This window comes from Schistocerca americana, chromosome 1 (genome assembly GCF_021461395.2).
Source record: "Schistocerca americana isolate TAMUIC-IGC-003095 chromosome 1, iqSchAmer2.1, whole genome shotgun sequence".
Taxonomy (NCBI): domain Eukaryota; kingdom Metazoa; phylum Arthropoda; class Insecta; order Orthoptera; family Acrididae; genus Schistocerca; species Schistocerca americana.
This window is the reverse complement of record NC_060119.1, coordinates 1,046,215,061-1,046,237,621: the sequence shown is the minus strand read 5'-3', so window position 1 is coordinate 1,046,237,621 and position 22,561 is coordinate 1,046,215,061. Positions and strand designations below refer to the sequence as shown.

Here is a 22,561-nt window from a genome sequence, read left to right as displayed (position 1 = left end):
AATTTAACTGTTAGAAAAAATTTTCTAACGGTATTTGTCTCATGTGTTGTGTTGTACAGATGCGAAACGTGGGCAGTAAAAAGTTTAGACAACCAGAGTCTAGACGCTTTTGAAACTGGTGCTGCAGAAGAACACCGAAGATTAGATGGGCAGACCGAATAATTAATGAGAAGGTACTTAATCGAATTGGGGAAAAAAGAAGTTTATGACACAACTTGACTAAAAGAAGAGATGAGATTGATTGTCCTGTGACATATCCTGAGGTATCAAGAAATTGTCAGTGTGGCGATGGTGAAAGTGAAGGAGGTAAGAACTGTAGAGGGAGAACAAGGCTCGAATGCAATAAGCAGTGTCAAACAGATATGCAAAGATGAAGAGGCCTGCACAGTATACACGTCAAGAGCTGCATAAAACTACTCTTCGGACCGAAGATTACAGCCACAACGTTTCACTCCGCTGATTTTCGTGCATATTAACTATTTGAAATATTCAGATATAGGTTTTTGCGTGTGTTCACGGTACCGCTTGTAGGTATTTTGGTACCCTGGGCCAGTAGTGAATTTAGCGCGTCGTCCCCGTTGCTTTGTCTTAAAATAAGAAAATCTGAATTTGAATATTATTTTAAACATCTCCTTCGTTCCATCGTCGCTGATCTCAAAACACGGCAAAAATAAGATATAGAGGGTACGGCTCTTAAATCCAGACAAATTTCAATTTGAATTTCCCGCCGTATCGTAGTTCCTTCGTAGGTCGCGATTGGCGTTCTTGAAAGCCATAGGCATTCAGCAAATAGTTAGAACCTCAAAATGGTTCAAATGGCTCTAAGCACCATGGGACTTAACTTCTGAGGTCATCAGTCACCTTGAACTTAGAACTACTTAAACTTAACTAACCTAAGGACATCACACACATCCATGCCCGAGGCAGGATTCGAACTGCGACCGTAGCGGTCGCGCGGTTCCAGACTGTAGCGCCTAGAACCGCTCGGCCACCCCGGCCGGCTGAACCTTAAAATGGCCGAGATGTTACGGACAAGTGCGGAGTACAACCGAACAGCCGCTATTATCGAAAGTCTTCGTGCTGGGTGTACGCCCACTAAAGTATTTCGATACTTTAGGTACCCGACATAAACTGTTTACAATATTGTGACCAAGTATAATGCTTCGGAGACGCCTGAGGGTGGTTCCGCTATCCCGGAGAGCAAACCTCATTCGAGGAAACGTGTGTCACGAACTGCGGCAGTCACCGAAAAGGCTCAGGCGCTGACTTCAGAGGACCCGGGATAATCACCGAGGAAATTGGCGTCAGTATTGAATGTCAGCGAGCGAAGAATGCTTCAGACGGCAGAGGAGGACCTCATACGAGCCATTTAGTCCAAAAATGGCTTTCGGACAATGTTAATATGTTGTGGTCAAAGGAGTTCTGGCCCCTGAGTAGCCCGGATTTGAACCCCCTCGACTATTATGTTTGGAAGGTAGTCGAACGAGTTACCAATAAGACGCGCCACCAAAGCAGCATTCGCGAATATTGACAGCGCTGTTTTCAAGAGTGCATGCAATCGCTTCAGGACAAGATTGGAAGGGGGTCATTGTGGCTGGAGCATCCGCAGCTCGTGGTCTAGTGGCTAGCGTTGCTGCCTCGGGATCTGGGGGTCGCGCGTTCGATTCACGGCCGGGTTTGGGGTTTTCTCTGCGCGGGAACTGGATGTTTGTATTATCCTCATCATTTCATCATCATCATCATCATCATCATTCATTACAGTAGCTAGACTGGACTGTGTAAAAAACTGGACTGTGAAAAAATTGAGACTTCGTACGAGCACTGATGACGGCGCAATTGAGCGCCCCACGAACCAACATCATCATCCTCATCATCAGCGGCTGAAGGGGGTTACATCGATTAATGTTGCTCTTGAAAGATACGATTATTTATATGAAAAAGGATTTTCATTTGTATTTTGTTTCAATAAATTTGCTTTTAAAAATGTTTCATTTTTCCAGATTTAAGCGCCGCATCCTGTAAGTATGACGATTGCTATTCAAATTTTCTGAGCATCTACTCTATTTGATCAAAAGTATCCGGACACCTACTAGCGGATATTAATATCGCGTGTGTCAATCCTTCGCCTTCACGGCGCACTGAACTCTGCTGCGGATACTCAGTGAAGTGTCTGAATGTCCTTCGTCAAGAGCCGAGGTCGGAGTTGATGATTAGATGTTAGACGCTGGACTCTGGACCATAGTTGAAGTTATAATTCATACTAAAAGTGTTCCATTGCTTACAGGTCGGCACTCTAGGCAGGCCAGTCCATTTCAAGAATGGTACTGTCCACAAACCATTGCCTCACAGATGCTGCTTTATGATAGGATGCATTAGAATGATAATACTAACAATTATCTTCTCTGAACAGTTCCTCGACTGTATTGAGTTCACAAAGCTGTACAATATGTCCACATCCTTCGGCTTTAAGCGTTTTCTCAAGTGCAATGAGAGGACCGCAACCCAAAAGACCGCCGCGCCTCAACACCACCTCCTCTATACTACACATGATGACTGGTAAGGTTCCCCGAACATTCGCCAAACCCAAACACTTCCGTCGGATTGCCAGAGCATATAGCGTGGTTCGTCACTCCAAATCACTCGTTTCAAGACGTCCACTGTACAGTGTCGTCGCTCTTTGAACCACCTCAATCGTCGCTCAACAATGACTACAGAAACGCGTGGCCTGTGAGGAGACGCTCGACCACTGTGTCCCATTTTTTAGCACAGTATGCACAGTCACTGCACTAGCTGAGAGGCTGGTACAATTTTGGAACTCCTGAGTTATTTCTTCCGTTGGTTTCAGGCTACACTCGACTGTCTCTGTCAGTAGATGAAATCTGACTGATCTTCGCGTTTCCACTTCACAATCGATCACCAACAGGGACTTGGGCTGCTGTAGAAGGGTTGAAATGTCCCTGATGAATCTTTTACCTAGGTGACATACAATGACTAGTCCACCTTCGAGCTCACTGACCTCTCCTGACCAACGTGTTCTGCTGGTATTGTTTCTCTACTGACAACACAATGCTCCCCGCCTCATTTTATGCTGATGGGTCCCCCACTCGTGACACCTCGTGTTTGTTTGGACATTGTACCACACAAGCGGCTCGTAGTGAAATTGCGTGCTTATGGAATATCGTCTCAGTTATGCGACTGGATCTGTGATTTCTTGTCAGACAGGTCACAGTTCGTAGTAATTGACGGAAAGTCATTGAGTAAAACAGAAGTGATTTCAGGCGTTCCCCAAGGTAGTGTTATAGGCCCTTTGCTGTTCCGTATCTATATAAACGCTTTGGGAGACAATCTGAGCAGCCGTCTTCGGTTGTTTACAGATGACGCTGTCGTTTATCGACTAATAAAGTCATCAGAAGATCAAAACAAACTGCAAAACGATTTAGAAGAAATATCGAAATGGTGCGCAAAATGGCAGTTGACCTTAAATAACGAAAAGTGTGAGGTCATCCACATGAGTGCCAAAAAGAACGCGTTAAACTCCGGTTACACGATAAATCAGTCTAATCTGAAAGCCGTAAATTCAACTAAATACCTAGGAATCACAATTACGAACAATTTAAATTGAAAGGAACACATAGAAAATGTTGTGGGGAAGGCTAACCAAAGACTGCGTTTCATTGGCAGGACACTTAAAAAATGTAACAGACCTACTAAGGAGACTGCCTACACTACACTTGTCAGTCCTCTTTTAGAATATTGTTGCTCGGTGTGGGATCCTTACCAGATAGGACTGACTGAGTACATCGAAAAAGTTCAAAGAAAGGCAGCACGTTTTGTATTATCGCGAAATATGGGAGAGAGTATCACAGAAATGATACAGGATTTGGGATGGACATCATTAAAAGATAGCCGGTTTTCGTTGCAACGGAATCTTCTCCCGTAATTCCAATCACCAACTTTCTCCTCCGAATGTGAAAATATTTTGTTGACACCGACTTACATAGGGAGGAACGATCACTACTATAAGATAAGAGAAATCAGAGCTCGTACGGAAAGATATAGGTGTTCATTCTTTCCGCTCGCTATACGAGATTGGAATAATAGAGAATTGCGAAGGTTGTTCGATGAACCCTCTGCCAGGCACTTGAATGTGATTTGCAGAGTATCCATGTAGATTTAGATGTACCGGGTGATCAAAAAGCCAGTATAAATTTGAAAACTTAATAAACCACGGAATAATGTAGATAGAGAAGTAAAAATTGACACACATGCTTGGAATGACATGGGACTTTCTTAGAACAAAAAAAAAAAAAAAAAAAAAAAAAAGAGTTCTCAAAATGTCCGACAGATGGCGCTGGACAGCAAAACGTCAGTGACTGCGCGTGACGATTGGTTGAGTAACGTGTTGTGGACCGACGAAGCTCATTTCACACTCCGAGGGTCTGTCAACGCCCACAACTGCAGAATTTGGGCTACCGAAAATCCTATAACTGTCGTTGAAACTCCATTTCACGAAGAGAACGTCACGGTATGGGTTGGATTTACCACATCTACCGGTATCGGGCCTTTTTTCTTCGAGGAAATGCGTGATTCTGGTTCTGTAACTGCTACCGTGACGGATGAGAGGTACGCCGATATGTTACAGAATCGCATCATACCCAGCCTGGCTGATAAACACCTGCTGGAACGTACGATGTTTATGCAGGATGGCGCTCTACCCCATATTGTTAGACGCGTGAAAGATCTCTTGAGCGCGTCGTTTGGTGATGATCGTGTGCTCAGTCGCCATTTTCGTCATGCTTGGCCTCCCAGGTCCCCAGACCTCAGTCCGTGCGATTATTGGCTTTGGGGTTACCTGAAGTAGCAAGTGTATCGTGATCGACCGACATCTGTAGGGATGCTGAAAGACAACATCCGACGACAATGCCTCACCATAACTCCAGACATGCTTTACAGTGCTGTTCACAACATTATTCCTCGACTACAGCTATTGGTGAGGAATGATGATGGACATATTGAGCATTTCCTGTAAAGAACATCATCTTTGCTTTGTCTTACTTTGTTATGCTAATTATTGCTGTTCTGATCAGATGAAGAGCCATCTATCGGACATTTTTGAAATTTTGTATTTTTTTTTTTTGTTCTAATAAAACCCCATGTCATTCCAAGCATGTGTGTCTATTTGTACCTCTATATCTACATTATTCCGTGATTTATTCAGTTTTCAAATTTATACTGACTTTTTGATCACCCGGTAGATTACAAAGCGGTATCCGTATACTGCGCCAATAACGCAGGGGCAGGAGCCGCCAAGTGTGGAACAGAATATATTCACTGATTGGAATAAACAAGCTTTACAGAAAGATTAGAAAATTTGTAAAAATAACGTAGAAGGACAGTAAATATTGTCAATATTTTCGTCTTTATCTCTTTACACACGCATGATGTCACACGCCACATCATTGCGTCACGGGTCATAGACGACCTGTCTTATCGGAACGTTCAAGCCACCTGTGCGGACTATGCAATATAACCAAATCAGTCATTTGCAACTTCCTGGCAGATTAAAACTGTGTGCCGGACCGAGACACGAACTCGGGACCTTTGCCTTTCGCAGGCAAGTGCTATACCATCTGAGCCACCCAAGCACGACTCACGCCCTGTCCTCACAGCTTTATTTCTGCCAGTACCTCGTCTCCTACTTTCCAAACCTTACAGAAGCTCTCCTGCAAACCTTGCAGAACTTGCACTCCTTTCAGGAGCTCCTTGTGTAGCTCAGATGGTAGAGCGAAAGGCAAAGATACCGAGTTCGTGTCTCGGTCCGGCACACAGTTTTAATCTGCCAGGAAGTTTCATATCAGCGCACACTCCGCTGCAGAGTGAAAATCTCACTCAGCCATTTGCAACTTCGTTCGCAGTCTTCTTTTCGTCAATTTCGCACGATAGTATTGGCCACAGCTATTTGGAAGCGTGGAGAGCCGATTGGCCCTCTGTCAGCCACGGGCAGCAACTGAGCAAACAGATCGCCGCTCGCGGTGAGTCAGCAGCGGCGGCGGCGACGCAAATACCGGCCGGCGTATTTCGGGAGTGGTCCGCCCTGACGGACGGCACAATTACCTGCCGGGGATGACGTCCGCGGCCGCACCGGATTAGCCGTCGCATTGGCCTCGCCAAGGCCGCAGTCCGGGGGCAAAGCCTGCACCGTACATCTCTGCCCTCAGTCGCGGGGGACTTATAATTTCACGCCACGCTGGCGGCCGCGCTTCTCTGGACGCCGTATTTTTAGGCCGGAATTTGTTTACTCTGGGAAGGAACACAGGTGGTGCCCCTCGTTTTCCTTTGCCTTATCCTCGAACACATCGTTACATTCAGGCGTCCCTTTCCGATGCTATCCTCTACTGATGTGCTCTAAACAAACCATAATGAGTACGTATCATGAGATTTTTTTGATCTGCGGTTCACGCCTATTGCGTTTATTTCGCCTGCAACTGATAGTGAGATCATCCTTTGGAACGAGTTCTGGTAAGCTGCCAGTGGAAATACATATATCTTTTAACTTACTGTTGATCACACAAATATGATACGAAGTGTAAACAAAAAAGTAGCTGTTCTTGCAGCTCTACATGGACTGCACAGATGTTACACGAGTGACTCGTGTTGAACTGTAAGACGTTCTCCACGTCTGCGTCTATACTCCGAAAGACACTTTATAGAGTGTAGTGGAGGATATTTTGTGCACCGCTCACTGTATCTCTTACCAGTTCCATTCGCGAAAGGGCCGCGTGAAGAACGAGTATTGGTAAGCCTCAGTGTGAGATCGAACCCCTCTAACTTCAGTATTATCACGAGGTCCGCTCCCGGTAGCTGAGTGGTCAGCGTGACGGAATGTCAATCCTAAGGGCCCGGGTTCGATTCCTGGCTGGGTCGGAGATTTTCTGCGCTCATGGGCTGGGTGCTGTGTTGTCCTAATCATCATCATCTCATCCCCATTGACGCGCAAGTCACCGAAGTGGCGTCAAATCGAAAGATTTGCACCAGGCGAAAGGTCTACCCGACGGGAGGCCCTAGTCACACGACATTATTATATATTATCACGAGATACACGCCGGGGGGAAGCAATACACTGATCAGTCATAACATTACGACCACCGACCTACTATCGATATAAACCCGTCCAGACGATAACAGCGTCACCTATTCAGACACACGCACGGTGCATGTGCTATCAGTGAGCGTACTGCCTGTGAGTAGAATGGGTGACGCGCGATCTAAGACTCTGGACCGATTGTGATGGTCTTGACACTCGGCACGAGCATTTCGGAAACTGCGCGAATTGTCGGGTGTTCGAGCAGTGCCGTAGTGAGTGTCTTGAAACCACGTCCACATGTCGTGGGGCTGGACGGCCATCCCTCATTACAGATGGCGGACTTTGTGCTGGGCAGATTGCAGGTGGGTCGGAAAACACAGCGGACCGAACACTCCTAACGGTGGGCCGCCGCTGTTGACGACTCGTGCTTGTGCCAGTGATAACACAACATCGACAACTATGACTGATATGTGCACGTGACCAGCGCCACTGGGCCCGCATCTCGTGGTCGTGCGGTAGCGTTCTCGCTTCCCACGCCCGGGTTCCCGGGTTCGATTCCCGGCGGGGTCAGGGATTTTCTCTGCCTCGTGATGGCTGGGTGTTGTGTGCTGTCCTTAGGTTAGTTAGGTTTAATTAGTTCTAAGTTCTAGGCGACTGATGACCTCAGCAGTTGAGTCGCATAGTGCTCAGAGCCATTTGAACCATTTGAACCAGCGCCACTGGACGTTGGCGCAGTGCAGAACGCCGTATGGTCTGATGGTCTGTTGAATCCCGGCACCTTCTTCATCATGCCAAGGGGGGAGGGGGGGGGGGGAATGTCGTCTTCCAGGAGAACAGACCCTTGACACCTGTAGTGCACACCGGAAACAAGCTGGCGGCGGCTCAATTATGATCTGAGGAACATTCAAATGGGCGTCGATGGGTCCAGTGTAGCTCGTACAAGGCACCATGTCGGCCAAGGTGTTTAGTACACTGGTCATAGATCACATACACACCTTCATTGCGATCATGTTTGCCGGCCGAAGTGGCCGTGCGGTTAAAGGCGCTGCAGTCTGGAACCGCAAGACCGCTACGTCGCAGGTTCGAATCCTGCCTCGGGCATGGATGTTTGTGATGTTCTTAGGTTAGTTAGGTTTAACTAGTTCTAAGTTCTAGGGGACTAATGACCTCAGCAGTTGAGTCCCATAGTGCTCAGAGCCATTTGAACCATTTTTTGCGATCATGTTTCCCAGCGACAATGGGGTTTTTCAACAAAATAATGCGCCATATCACAAGGCCAGGAGTACGATGAAGTGGTTAGAAAAACACAGTGGCGAGTGCCTTTTGATGTGCTGGCCGCCTAACTTGCCAGATCTGAACCCGATCGAACACATCTGGGATGTGATTGAATGTCGCATCAGAGCTTATTGCCTCCTCCTCCCAGGAATTTACGGGAAGTAAGTGACTTGTGTGTGCAGATGTGGTGCCAGTTGCCTCCAGCGAACAACCAGGGCCTCACTGTCTCTATGCCACGACACGTCGCCGCTGTTATCCGTGCCAAAGGTGAACATGTCGGCTATTAGGTAGGTGATTATAATGTTCTTTCTGATCAGTGTATATTGTATTCTAGGAAAGTATACTCACGCGATTTTAACAGGAAAACAACAATGGTGCTGCACAATGGCTCTGTTGTAATGTCTGCATTTCCGTAATGCATTTGCGCTTGCTACACGAACCTGTGACGGAAGATTCTGATCTTCTCTGTTCCATGTTTTTTGGTACGGGTCTCAGACAAACGAGCTATACTCAAGTATCTGTCGAACAAGGCTTATGTATGTTACGTTCTTCGAGGGTTGAGTCCTAAGTATTCTTCCAATATACAGGGTGTTACAAAAAGGTACGGCCAAACTTTCAGGAAACATTCCTCACACACAAATAAAGAAAAGATGTTATGTGGACATGTGTCCTGAAACGCTTACTTTCCACGTTAGAGACCGAGCGAGGTGGCGCAGTGGTTAGACACTGGACTCGCATTCGGGAGGACGACGGTTCAATCCCGCGTCCGGCCATCCTGATTTAGGTTTTCCGTGATTTCCATAAATCGCTCCAGGCAAATGCCGGGATGGTTCCTTTCAAAGGGCACGGCCGACTTTATTCCCCGTTCTTCCCTAATCCGTTGAGACCGATGACCTCGCTGTCTGGTCTCCTTCCCAAAAACAACCCCAACCCTCCACGTTGGAGCTCATTTCAGTTTCGTTAGTACGTACTGTACTCCCTCGATTCACCGCCAGTTGCTCCAATTGAAGGAAGGTAATGTTGACTTCGGTGTTTGTGTTGACAACGACTCATTGCTCTACAGTACTAGCATCAAGCACATCAGTACGTTGCATCAACAGGTTAGTGTTCATCACGAACGTGATTTTGCAGTCAGTGCAATGTTTACAAATGCGGAGTTGGCAGATGCCCATTTGATGTATGGATTAGCACGGGGCAATATCCGTGGCGCGGTACGTTTGTATCGAGACAGATTTCCAGAACGAGGGTGTCCCGACAGGAAGACGTTCGAAGCAATTGATCTGCGTCTTAGGGAGCACGGAACATTCCAGCCTATGACTCGCAACTGGGGAAGACCTAGAACGGCGAGGACACCTGCAATGGACGAGGCAATTCTTCGTGCAGTTGACGATAACCCTAATGTCAGTGTCAGAGAAGTTGCTGCTGTACAAGGTAACGTTGACCACGTCACTGTATGGAGAGTGCTACGGGAGAACCATTTGTTTCCGTACCATGTACAGCGTGTGCAGGCACTATCAGCAACTGATTGACCTCCACGGGTACACTTCTGCGAATGGTTCATCCAACAATGTGTCAATCCCCATTTCAGTGCGAATGTTCTCTTTACGGATGAGGCTTCATTCCAACGTGATCAAATTGTAGATTTTCACAATCAACATGTGTGGACTGACGAGAATCTGCACGCAATTGTGCAATCACGTCATCAACACAGATTTTCTGTGAACGTTTGGGCAGGGATTGTTGGTGATGTGTTGATTGGGCCCCATGTTCTACCACCTACGCTCAATGGAGCACGTGCTGCTAGAACATGTGCCTTTACAAGTACGACACAACATGTGGTTCATGCACGATGGAGCTCCTGCACATTTCAGTCGAAGTGTTCGTACGCTTCTCAACAACAGACTCGGTGACCGATGGATTGGTAGAGGCGGACCAATTCCATGGCCTCCACGCTCTCCTGACCTCAACCCTCTTGACTTTCATTTATGGGGGCATTTGAAAGCTCTTGTCTACGCAACCCCGGTACCAAATGTAGACACTCTTCATGCTCGTGGACGGCTGTGATACAATACGCCATTCTCCAGGGCTGCATCAGCGCATCAGGGATTCCATGCGACGGAGGGTGGATGCATGTATCCTCGCTAACGGAGGACATTTTGAACATTTCCTGTAACAAAGTGTTTGAAGTCACGCTGGTACGTTCTGTTGCTGTGTGTTTCCATTCCATGATTAATGTGATTTGAAAAGAAGTAATAAAATGAGCTCTAACATGGAAAGTAAGTGTTTCCGGAGACATGTCCACATAACATATTTTTTTTCTTTGTGTGTGAGGAATGTTTCCTGAAAGTTTGTCTGTACCTTTTTGTAACACCCTGTATATCAGTCTGGTATTTGCCTTGTGTCGTTAATTTTATGTCATCGTTCCACTTTAAATAGCTCTGTAGGCACTCTCCCAGATATTTAATGGATGTGATTGCCTCCATTGCTTGTTCGGAGATCGTGTATCATACAATAAGTGATCTTTCTGCTTACTTACCTAGCTAGTAAGATAGTTTTTTTAAAGAAAGAGAAGGAAAAGTAAGAGGGAAATAGAAAGAACGGACGGGATACTAGCAGAAGAACCACAGGAGATTTTGAAGAGATGGCAATAATATACAGAGTGGTCAGAAAGAGTCTGAAAAGTTTATAAAGGTGTTGCACGGTAGATTGTGCTGAGAAATAAGTATTAAGAAAAAATTTCGATACGTTGCGCCGTTTCCTAGTTATTAGCACTGAAATTAGCCAGTCAGGTTAATGTCTGACTACCCTGTACAGAACGTCTGTATAAGATGGATCAAATACCAAGTGAAATCAAAGCTGGAAAGAAGGAAAATGTGCCAGAAGATGGAAAAGGGTACAGTATCTCGGAATGAGAAGTAGAAAAGGCACTGAAGGAGATGAAGAATCGGAAGGCATGTGGAATCGATAACTTACCAGAAGAAGTGTTGAAGGATTTGGGAAACAGGAAAGGAAGGAAATAGTTTGCCTCCGTAATGAGACACACGACAAAGGGGACCGGCCTGATAACTTTCTTTCGTAGTATGTGACACCAGCTGAGAAGGAAAGAAATACAAAAATGTGAAGAGCTTAGGACTACCAGACTTATTTCTCATGCCGCTAAAGTATTTCTCCCCTTTTTTGTCCTGCTCATAGCTGGAAGAGATTATTGCGAAAGGCTTAAATGGAAAAAAAGGAGTATGTATTGAGGGAAAACAGTGGAAAGTATAGCATTTACAAAAGACATGTTATTAGCGGCAGAAAGTGAACGAACTGTAAATAAAATGCTAAAAGATCTAAATGAACGTTGTGTGGGATACAGGATGAGTATCAGTACAGCGAAAACATGGAGGAAGGAAACTGGCAAATATCAAGATGGAACAAGTTATTGTTAGCCAAGTAAGTCCATTATCTTGGAAGCACGATCACTTAAGACTTGAGATGTCATCAGGAGATGAAAACATGCATTGCTGTAGCGAAAGGTGATTATTAAGTGGCAAACCAGATAAAGGTCTGAGGAAACGGGTTGGGAAGTTTTTTGTCTGGAATGTGGCAGTTTACGGGGAAAAAGCATGGAAACTAAGACGAGAAAATGAAAAAAAAAAACGGAAACATTTGAGATGTGGGTGTAGAATGGAGAGTGTAAGCTGGATGGACTGAGTGGGTAACGAAAGAATGTTGGAAAGGGTTTGTGAGAGGAACAGACTGCTTCAGGTTATAAGAGAAAGGAAGAAGAACTGGATGGGACATTCGTTAAGACAGCAGTGCTTGCTAATAGAGGCACTGGCAGGTCTAGTTTGTGAAACGAGACTGAGAGGAAGGAGGAGATACAAGATGACAGACGACGTAAAGGAAAGCGGAAATTACATGGACCTTAAGGGGATGGCAGAAGACATTAGAGCATGGAGAGTTACCACGTGAAAACTTGGCTTTGGGTGGAACACTAATGATGATGATGGTGTGCAACATGTTGTTATATGTGTTTATCATGACGGTCAGTTACCAATCTCTGCTCCAAGCATGAATTCTCTGCATGTCTTCCTGCATTGTGCGACAATTATCTAGCGCTGCGATTTTTCTGTGTACTATAGCATATTCATGGAACATCCGAAGTTACCCACTAGGTCGTTTATACATATCAACAGACCTTTGTGAGTATGGATACGAATAATATATTGAAATACGAAACTACGCATGGGGTGTTCAGCGTGTTAAAATTAAATGGAGCCATGGGGTTGCAGAATTTTTGCATAGATGAAGAAGCTTGCATGGGGTAGACTAGCGTGAAGAGCTACATCAAACCAATCTTCGGACTGATGCTCATAACGACATTTGTTCCATTGAAGCTAAAATTAACGAACATGTAGCTGACCAAGCTCTGGATCGAGAAATTGCAGGCAGCACTCTTAATCGACATGCAACCCCAGATAACCTGTACATAAAAATACTCCTTTGATCGTTAACAGAACAGAACCACACGCTATTTCTCAGAGCAGCCATGTCGCACTGTTGTGGTACCAATTCGTTTGAATAAGAGGGGCCAAGAATCCAGCAGGGCCGCATGTAGGCCGTTCTTCTGGTCGGAGTGGAACGAGGGGCCACCTTGGCGAGTTACGCAAAGCGGACGGGCGGCGCGCGCTGCCACCTGTGTAGCCATAAATTCCCCACAGGCGGCCAACCAGCGAACCAACGCGCCGCGCTGCCCTTGGCCACACGTCCTCGTGTTTTTCCAAACAAATTTATGGACAGACATCTGCGGCGTTGGAGTCGCTGCTGCAGATCATATCGCCTTACTCTATCGTTTCGCTCTGTCCGTTCCGAAAATTTACGTCTCGTTTTCCACTTATGAACACCTCAATGTATACGTTCAACAGAATGGGGAAAGTGAGAGCTTTTTGGAAGCCGTCCATTTAAATGCTGAACAGAGCTTTTCGTTTAACCCTAAAATTACCTTTTTTTCAGTGGAACGCGAGACAATTGACTAATACCGACTCCACGTACTGGCTGCCAGGGACCATTCTGCACCGACCGGCCACCGTGTCATCGTCTGCCAGTGGCGTCACTCGGATGCGGTTTGGGGGGATGTGGAGCCAGCACACCGCACTCTCGACTCGCGCGACGTTGTCAGTTTCGCGGACCTTTGACCTGCTATTTCTCATCGAAGTAGTTCCTCAGCTGGCACACGAGACTGAGTACAACACCTTCCAGTCCTTTCACCAAGAACAAATCACTGACAGTACCGTGAACAGAAGCTGGCTCCTTCGCAAATCAGTCAGACTCGCTGCCTACTTAGCTACGATGATGATGATGATGATGTTTTGGTTTGTGGGGCGCTCCACTGCGCGGTTATCAGCGCCCGTACAAATTCCCAACCTTTACTCAGTTCAATCTCGCCACTTTCAGCAATGATGATGAAATGATGAGGACAACACAAACACCCAGTGATCTCGAGGCAGGTGAAAATCCCTGACCCCGCCGGGAATCGAACCCAGGACCCCGTGCTCGGGAAGCGAGAACGCGACCGCGAGACCGCGAGCTGCGGACACTTAACTGCGAGGCGGACCACTTATACTAGTGATTCCATGGCGATGTTATAATCTTTCAGAGATGAAGGAGGAGGGTAAATGTATCAGTTTGAGGTAAAGGACCCTGCTTCGTAACGACCGACCCGAAAGTGGGATACATTTACCGATAGTGTTGTTGCTAAGACTGCAGGGTAGGTAATCCTGACGAATACTTACGTGTCAAGGTTGGATTGAACTAATCCAGTGGAGATGGCGTACTGTGTTCTGACATAAGCAATACTGGTGTACAATGCCTGTACTGCACTAGCGGTTTGTGTTTACAAGTTGAATTACCAAAGCTGATCAGATCCAACCAAATGGAGTTGTACCCAGTGACAGGACTTCTAGATTTGACTTTCGTGTGTAGGCAAGCAAATGGAAGGGGATGGAAGGAGATGGAAACGGAAAGGTTGTACAGGACCAGATATCCGCATGGAAGATATCACACCATGTTTCCAAAATTGTTCCAACAATTAAGTGAAATGTGGTAATTGGTACCACATTACAACGGCCCAGGAGGGCGATGAATTACACGGACTTCCGACATGAAAGATGCAGTGCTTGATCGAGTGAATGAGGTGCCTGCAATCAGGATTCAGCAGTTGCACGTTTAATAAATGCTTCGCCGAGTAGGGGTGAGTGTTACAGGAAATGCAGCTGCCCATGAAAAGTACATGCCTTGACTCTTGCTGGCGTTGGAGCTTGTGTAATGTTCAGCCAATGCTTTACAGCGCCTGACAATCGATCCTCACTTTCTTGCGTGCGTAGTTTTCAGTGATGAAGAACTGCGAATATGGACAACTATCAGCTGTATAATGGAGTAGTGACAATGAAAATTTGTGCAGGATCGGTATAATATTTCTGATATTAAAAGAAACATAAAACAGCATTATAAAACTTTTTTATCACTTTCGCTGGTGGTAAAAGTCCTGAAATGATAGAATGGTGCGTAGAACATTTTTACTTGTTGATAACGAAATTACATTCCACCAACCAGCATCACATTCCCATCAGACAGAACGTTGACCGATGGCATTGTTTAGAGCCCAGTGACCGATCTCAAAATTAAGCAGTCTGCATAATTACATTGCCCGGATACTGTTTGGAAAGAACGGTAAAAGAGATCTCAGGGACGCCGAAATAAAAGTTTAATAAAGTAAATGCCGATTGAACACTAGTAGCGTTCGGCTGTGGCCACCATACAATTCGTCGGCAACTGACCTTCGCTATAATCTGAAAAAGTTCTAAAATGCAATATAAATAAAATTGAGATGCGGCATTAATGGTAAAGAAAAGTATGTTCTTAATTCAAACACGGCTAATGTAATTAAATTAGCGTGATTATTTAACCAACAGTTATAGATACAAGAGCGACACTTCCACTATGAGAAACAACCATTGAAAACAAACGAGAAAGAGAGAGAGAGAGAGAGAGAGAGAGAGAGAGAGAGAGAGAGACAGAGAGCTCACAGTTCCTCCTTTTGTATAATCCAGAAAGAAATTACGGCGACTGCCTTCAACTTGCTTTACAGAGCGTAAGGTTTCAGTACATAAACATTTCTCTGGAACCTTCGTCATCGGAACAGCAAAAAAAAAAAAAGATTTAAATCGTGACCTTTTCTCCTTGCTTTACACATTTATTTACCCAGAGAAAATTTATTCTTGATGTGATTTAGCCTTAATTAAAAATTTGGGACATATTATGTTTATTGTTCAAAAAGCAACATTTCACCAAGACTCAAACCCGCATTTCCCGTATCGCGAGCTGTCGCCTTACCTTTACAATATCCTAGCACGCCTCACGGCTAGACCCAAACTCCATGTGCCTTCAACCTGTAGTCATACATCCATTATGTATATTCCTGTACAAGGGAGCCATTTTACTTGAAAGTCGCTCGAGCGGTGTCAGCGGATAAACGCGATATTTCAGTGTCTGTGCTATTCCGAATTATGATGCATAGTTACTGCGGACATGCATGCGTGTCCGAAGGAACATTGCGTCCTAATTCTGAATAATTCAGGCACTGCAGTATCTTAATGTCAAGGAAGGTTTTACACGCACAGTATCGGCGTTTACCTGCGGTTTTCCCACATCTTAAGCATAAATAATAGAGAACGCGCTGTTTATTGACATTTGCAAGAGTCGCTCAGCAGACAGACTCACCCAACGGCGCCGTTGTCCAGCACCTGGACGTGCTTCTTGATCACCTCGGTCACGTTCTCGTCCGAGTACAGCTTGATGGGTGAGTTGAACTGCTTGTTCACGAGGCGCGGAACACCAGCAACTCCCGATCGCCCGATTGTCGACATCTCGCTGACTCTCGAGACCTGCAGACAAAAGTCATGTTAGCGTCTCGCAATAGAAACGCCGTCAGTAGCAAAGGATCAATTCCGTAAGCTAAAAAGAGAAGCGGTCCCGCAAAGAAAACACCAGTCGAGCTGAGGAACTATTCTGAGATCCACTACCAGAAGACGAGAACTAAGACTGTGGAAGGCTGTTGCGAAGACCCTGTAACACCGAAAATGCAGGATGCATGGCACCTGCTACCGATATATAATTTTTTTCTGAATTGTATGTAAATATTTGTAATTTAAATGCTTTCTTTTAATAAGTGAGGACACTGCTTCACTGTATGTGTACTTTTAGATAGAAGTCTGTTGACGTTTCATTGTATTTATCTGTGTTTTACTGTGAAACTTATAAACTCTGGGAAAAAGCCAAAGGAAGTGTTACTTGCATCGACTAGCAACGATAATAGCAGTGCTTGTGCGTTGTAAAATCTTTGGGTAGGGAGTTGTACAGACCGCGCGGAGAGAGCGGGGGACGGGTTTCAGCGCTTGTAGTGTGCGGAAGTGTGGTGTTAACGCTCTCGCAGTAGAGAGTACCACTTTCGGCGGCATCATGTATGCGCGCCTGCCAGATGTCTCGAGCAGCAGTACCAACAGTGGACGGGCACAAGAAGCTGTATCAATTACCATTGCCCGTTCCTATAATTAGCCGTGGCACCACAATGTGCTACCGTCTTCAACTGCAGCAGTTCCAGCAACACAGTTTCGTCGTCGGCTCCGAGTTTCGTCGTATGCACATCACTGAAGTAAGACTGTTCATTGGTAGAAAGTGTTAACGGCTAATCCAGCAGCATAACTGAATGTGATTTGATTGATAAGATTTATTTAAATAATAATCAGTTAAACTCAGGGCGACTGTGTCCTCATTGCCCCCAGACATTGTTACTAAGCAGGATCCTTGTTCCTTTTTTTACTAATATGCTGGGTGTCATAAGAAACAAATTGAATAGTTACAGAAAAGTTACAGAATTTTAGCCTCCGTCTACTTTCAATTAACGGTTTACAACAGAGGCAAAGTAAAGCAATTTCATTTTTCAAGTTTGAGAATCAATCACTGAAAAAAAAATCAAAATCTAAAGAAACGCACAAATTAAGAGCGTGGAAGTTTTCTTTATTTTACATATAGCTTGGAGCACATGGCTGTTTGGTTTGGTACGTATTCTAGTACTTAATTCTGTTCAAGTCAGTAAAAAAGGCTCAGTTGTTCAGACAATAAAATGAAATCCAGTTTGCAAAATAAATAACGGCAAAATAAAAAGTGCTTGTTTTTTTCTAAATTTCTTTGATGACGTTATGCTGAGGTCACTGATAGTCATTGTTCACGTAACGAAGTTCAGTACTAACATACAGTTTAATTGCGTATTTCCAAATCATTACTCGTTTGCCTTTTTCAAAATTTAATGCCAAACATAACGTAAGAGTGACTTTTCAGTTTTCTTTATCATTACATACTCACTTAAAATTAGTGTAAAAAAATAAAAAACAAAAAAACCATGGCAGCCTTTAGTTGCCACGTCAGTTTTTAATAGTACATGTTTTTTCTTTCCCATCATTTTGTACAGGATTTTGGACGTAAATTGCCCTAGTGGGTTGGCGACCGTTAATTATTTCCTTTTCGTTCATTAGTGTAACTTTTGGATTCATGATCAGTGGTACAGTTTTGTGTCCAGTGTTGTTCGTGCGTGATTGCACAAAATAACTTTCATTTTACAAATTATAACCCTGTTCGGCTTAATTACTTTTATTTTTAGTAGACTTTCCATCAAAGGGTCGGTTGTACACTTTCCTCCAACTTATCGGTATCACTTCTTCGGGAAAGACAGCCTTATACAATTAGAAAAAAACCGTTAGGCATACACGCGATCTACGGTCATATTTTATATCGCAAGCAGGATAGGCCGATTAGTAAGAGGAGGGTACAATCCCTAATAACATTTATAATGGCACTATCAAAAATGCACTGAACTAACGGGCACAAGCACTAAAGACCATCTGTAGAGCTCTTTTAATTCGTTTTTCATTACTCAGTTTCGCAGCCTGAAATTTTAGCAACGCTTGTACAGGGTGGCTCATTTGGTTATTATGAGATTTAACTTACGTTTACACCAGTGTAACTTACAGATAATTGTTCTACAATCGTTGCCTTATTGAAAAATTAGAAACAAGTTTATTTATTAAAAAGTACTTCACGCAAATGGCCTTCATCACTGACTACGAATGGCTGAAGATGTTCACTCTTCATTAAGTTCAAAATGGTTCAAATGGCTCTGAGCACTATGCTACTCAACTTCTGAGGTCATCAGTCGCCTAGAACTTAGAACTAATTAAACCTAACTAACCTAAGGATATCACACACATCCATGCCCGAGGCAGGATTCGAACCTGCGACCGTAGCGGTCGCTCGGCTCCAGACTGTAGCGCCTAGAACCGCACGGCCACTCCGGCCGGCTCTTCATTAAGTCCTTAGTCATAATTTGAGGTATGGCTCTACCTCTTCCTGGATTGCAGCTTTCAACATATCGGTATTGTGGAGCGTCCATGAAAAACCTTTGTTCTTCAGGTGACCCCATAGAATACAGTCAGGAACTGAAAGACCAGGTAATCTCAGTGACCATGGGATATCTCCGAATCCCGAGAGTAATCGATGAGGAAAGTGTGGCAGTCGAATTACAGGCCGTATGGGCTGTAGCCCTGTCTTGCTGAAACTATGCCGCTTGTAAACAGCAGTGTCCGTAAAGGTGTGGAATGAAAAAAATTGTTAATCATGACCGCATACCGCACGGAATTGTCTTAAAGAAATACGGCCCCACATATCGATTAACCAGCAGTACACCTCACGACGACTTTGGGTTCCCTGGCGCTTTACATAAATAACTGCGGGTTTGTGTTCCGGGTAATATTAAACGTTTTTTTATTGACAAACCCATTCACAAGATTTGTCGACAATACTTCATCCTGGTCAATTATGACCAAAAATGTGCGGGAATTCCAGCTTATGAGGATGAAACTCTTTAAAAACTGTTTCACAGTCTTCTGCAAAGACGTGCGAGGAATTTTGTAGTAACTTTTATTTAACTGTCTTGCACGCACAACTTTCTGAGTAGAATAACTGTTTTCGGCAATGCAACAGCCACCTTCAGATTCGACAATAGAAGTAAAGAATGCACGCTACCAGCTACTGCATCAAAAAATTAAAAACAAATTACAAATTTTATAATAAAAAACACAATACACCTCTCATTCTGCCGCACGGCAGTAAGTCATAACATACAAAAATAACACGACTCGAAAATGCGAAGTATGCTTCGACCAATGCTTTTTCCTACAGAAAGAGTCGTTACTCGGTGGTTTGTGATTGAGTATTTTTATACAAATTGGGTCAATATGTCCATTTGCACTGCAACTGGCTATAGCCCAAGTTATGGTTGGCGAGATATCTGGTACGACTGGTCATATTCATTTTAACGGAATTTTCCTTTTGCTCTCGCACTGTAAGTTGTTGCGCTTTTAAAAAGTACTATTTATACGCCGGCCGTTGTGGCCAAGCGATTCTAGGCGCTTCAGTGCGGAACTACGCTGCTGCTACGGTCGCAAGTTCGAATCCTGCCTCGGGCATGGGTGTGTGTGATGTCCTTAGGTTAGTTAGGTTTAAGTAGTGCTAAGTCTAGGGGACTGATAATCTCAGATGTTAAGTTCCGTAGTGCTCGGAGCCATTTGAACCATTTGAACTATTTATACTTTCTAGGTAATTTCCTACAAAATCTTGCAGTCAGATCGCAATGCTAAAACTGATTCATAGGTCACTGATTTCGTACGTCTTCAGCTGAAGCTACATACGTACTCCGCAAGCCACGGTGATGCGTGTGGCGGAGGCCACTCAGAACCACTACTAGTCACTTCCTTCCCTCTTCCACTCACAAACAGAGCTAGGGAAAAACGACTATCTATACGCCTCCCTCTGAGCACTAATTTCTCTTATCTTCTCTTCTTGGTCCTTATACGAAATGTAAGTTGGTGGCCGTAGAATCGTTCTGTAGTCAGGTTCAAGTGCTAGTTCTCTAAATTTTCTTAACAGTGTTCCGCGGAAAGTACGTCGTCTTCCCTCCAAGGGTTCCCAATACTTGTGTGTTGATCCAACCTACCAGTGACAAAGTCCAGCCTACCGCCTCTGAATTGCTTCTATGTCTTCCTTTTCTGACCTAGTCGGGATCCCAAAAACCCGAGCAGCACTCAAGAATGGATCGGAAGTACGCGGGCTCCTTTACGAATGAATCACAATTTCCTAAAATTCTCCCTATAAAACAAAGTCGAACAATAGCATTCCCTACTAGCGTCCTTACGTATTCATTCCATTTCGTACTCCTTTGCGACGTCAGACCTAGATATTTAATGGACTGTTTCAAGCAATGCACTGCTAATGCTGTAGTCGAAATTGACGGGATTGTTTTTTCCACTCATCTGCATTAAGTTACGTTTTTCGACATTTAGAGCAAGCTGCCATTCATCACACCAACTAGAAATTTTGTATAAATCATCTTGTTTGCTCCTACAGTCACTCAACGAGGACGCCTTCCCATATGCCACAGCATCATCAGCAAACAGAGGACTCAGTTTTCAAATCAAGAGATATTCGGATTTACTTTCACAGATAGTCCGTACCCTAAAACCTGGAGTGTGGGCTGATTTGAAATTTTCTGGTACATTACAGCTGCAAAGCTGAATGCCGTATCAGTACTCGAACCTGGGAGTTTTGCCCTTTGTGGGCAAGTGCTGTACCGACAGAACTAACCAAACACGAGTCACGACCTGTGCCCCCAGCCTTAAATCTATATTCGATGTTAACAAATTTCTCTTCTTAGAAATGCTTTCCTTGCCATAGCCAGTCTATATTTTACATCCTCTCTACTTCGACGATCATCAGTTATTTTGCTCCCCAAATAGCAAAACTCATCTACTACTTTAAGTGTCTCATTTCCTAATCTATTTTCCTCAGCATCTCCTGATTTAATTCAACCTCATTCCATTGTCCTCGTTTTGCTTTTGTTAACGTCATCTTATATCGTCCTTTCAAGACACTGTCCATTCCGTTCAACTGCTCTTCTAGGTCCTTTGCTGTCTCTGACAAAACTATAATGTCGTCGGCAAACCTCAAAGTTTTTATTTCTTCTCCATGGATTTTAATTCCACTCCAAATTTTTCTTTTGTTTCCTTTACTGCTTGCTAAATGTACAGATTGAATAACATCGCGGATAGGCTACGACCCTGTCTCACTCTCTTCCCAGTCACTGCTTCTCTTTCTGTCCCTCGACTCTTATAACTGCCATTTGGTTTCTGTACAAACTGTAAATAGCCTTTTGCTCCCTGTATCTCACCCATGCCACCTGCAGAATTTGAAGGAGAGTATTCCAGTCAACATTATCAAAAGCTGTCTCTAAGTCTAGAAATGTTAGAAAGGTAGGCTTGTCTTTCCTTAATCTATCTTCTAAGATAGGTCGTACGGCCAGTATTACCTCGCGAATTCCAACATTTCTACAGAATCCTAATTGATCTTCCCCGAGGTCGGCTTCTACCAGTTTTTCAATTCGTCTGTAAAGAATTCGTGTTTGTATTTTGCAACCGAAACTTATTAAACTGATATTTCGGTGATTTTCACGCCAGTCAACACTTGCTTTCTTTGGGATTGGAATTATTATTTTCTTCTTAAAGTCTGATGGTATTTCGCCTACCTCATACATCTTGCTCACCAATGGAAGGGTTTTGTCATGGCCGACTCACCCAAGGCTATCAGTAGTTCTAATAGAATGTTGTCTACTCCCGGGGCTTTTTTTCGATTTAGGTCTTTCACTGCTCTGTCAAATTCTTCATGCAGTACCATATCTCCCATTTCTTCTTCATCTATGTCCTTATCAATATCCATAATATTGCCCTCAAGTACCTCGCCTTGTGTAGACCCTCTACTCTTTCTTGAAACAATTATTTGATTCACGGATCCAGTTATATAGGTGCTTCCGTGTATAGCGATTTTGCGACTATGGCGTGTGGGGCCTGAAGATGGCACCAATGTAATGCCGAAACTGGTAACATATAAGAAGTTCATAAAATAAATTTCTAAAATACATACGGATTTTGGTAAATTATTGTATCAGGAAATACATGCCAGCCGTTGTCCCACAGTCCATAATGGATCAACAAAGAACTCTAAACACTCCTCCTATCTTTCAGCTTTCCCTTCTTTGCTCAGGATTGGTTTTCC

At 44.3% G+C, this 22,561-nt stretch overlaps 1 protein-coding gene across 1 annotated transcript in view; it reads right to left on the bottom strand.

Moving 5' to 3' along the window:
- LOC124616915 overlaps positions 1 to 22,561 on the bottom strand; it is a 379,961-nt gene that overhangs the window by 257,372 nt on the left and 100,028 nt on the right. The window contains exon 2 of the mRNA XM_047145223.1: positions 16,124 to 16,287. Coding sequence (XP_047001179.1) covers positions 16,124 to 16,269 — 146 coding nt within the window. The 5' untranslated portion in view covers positions 16,270 to 16,287. The remainder of the gene's footprint in view (positions 1 to 16,123; positions 16,288 to 22,561) is intronic.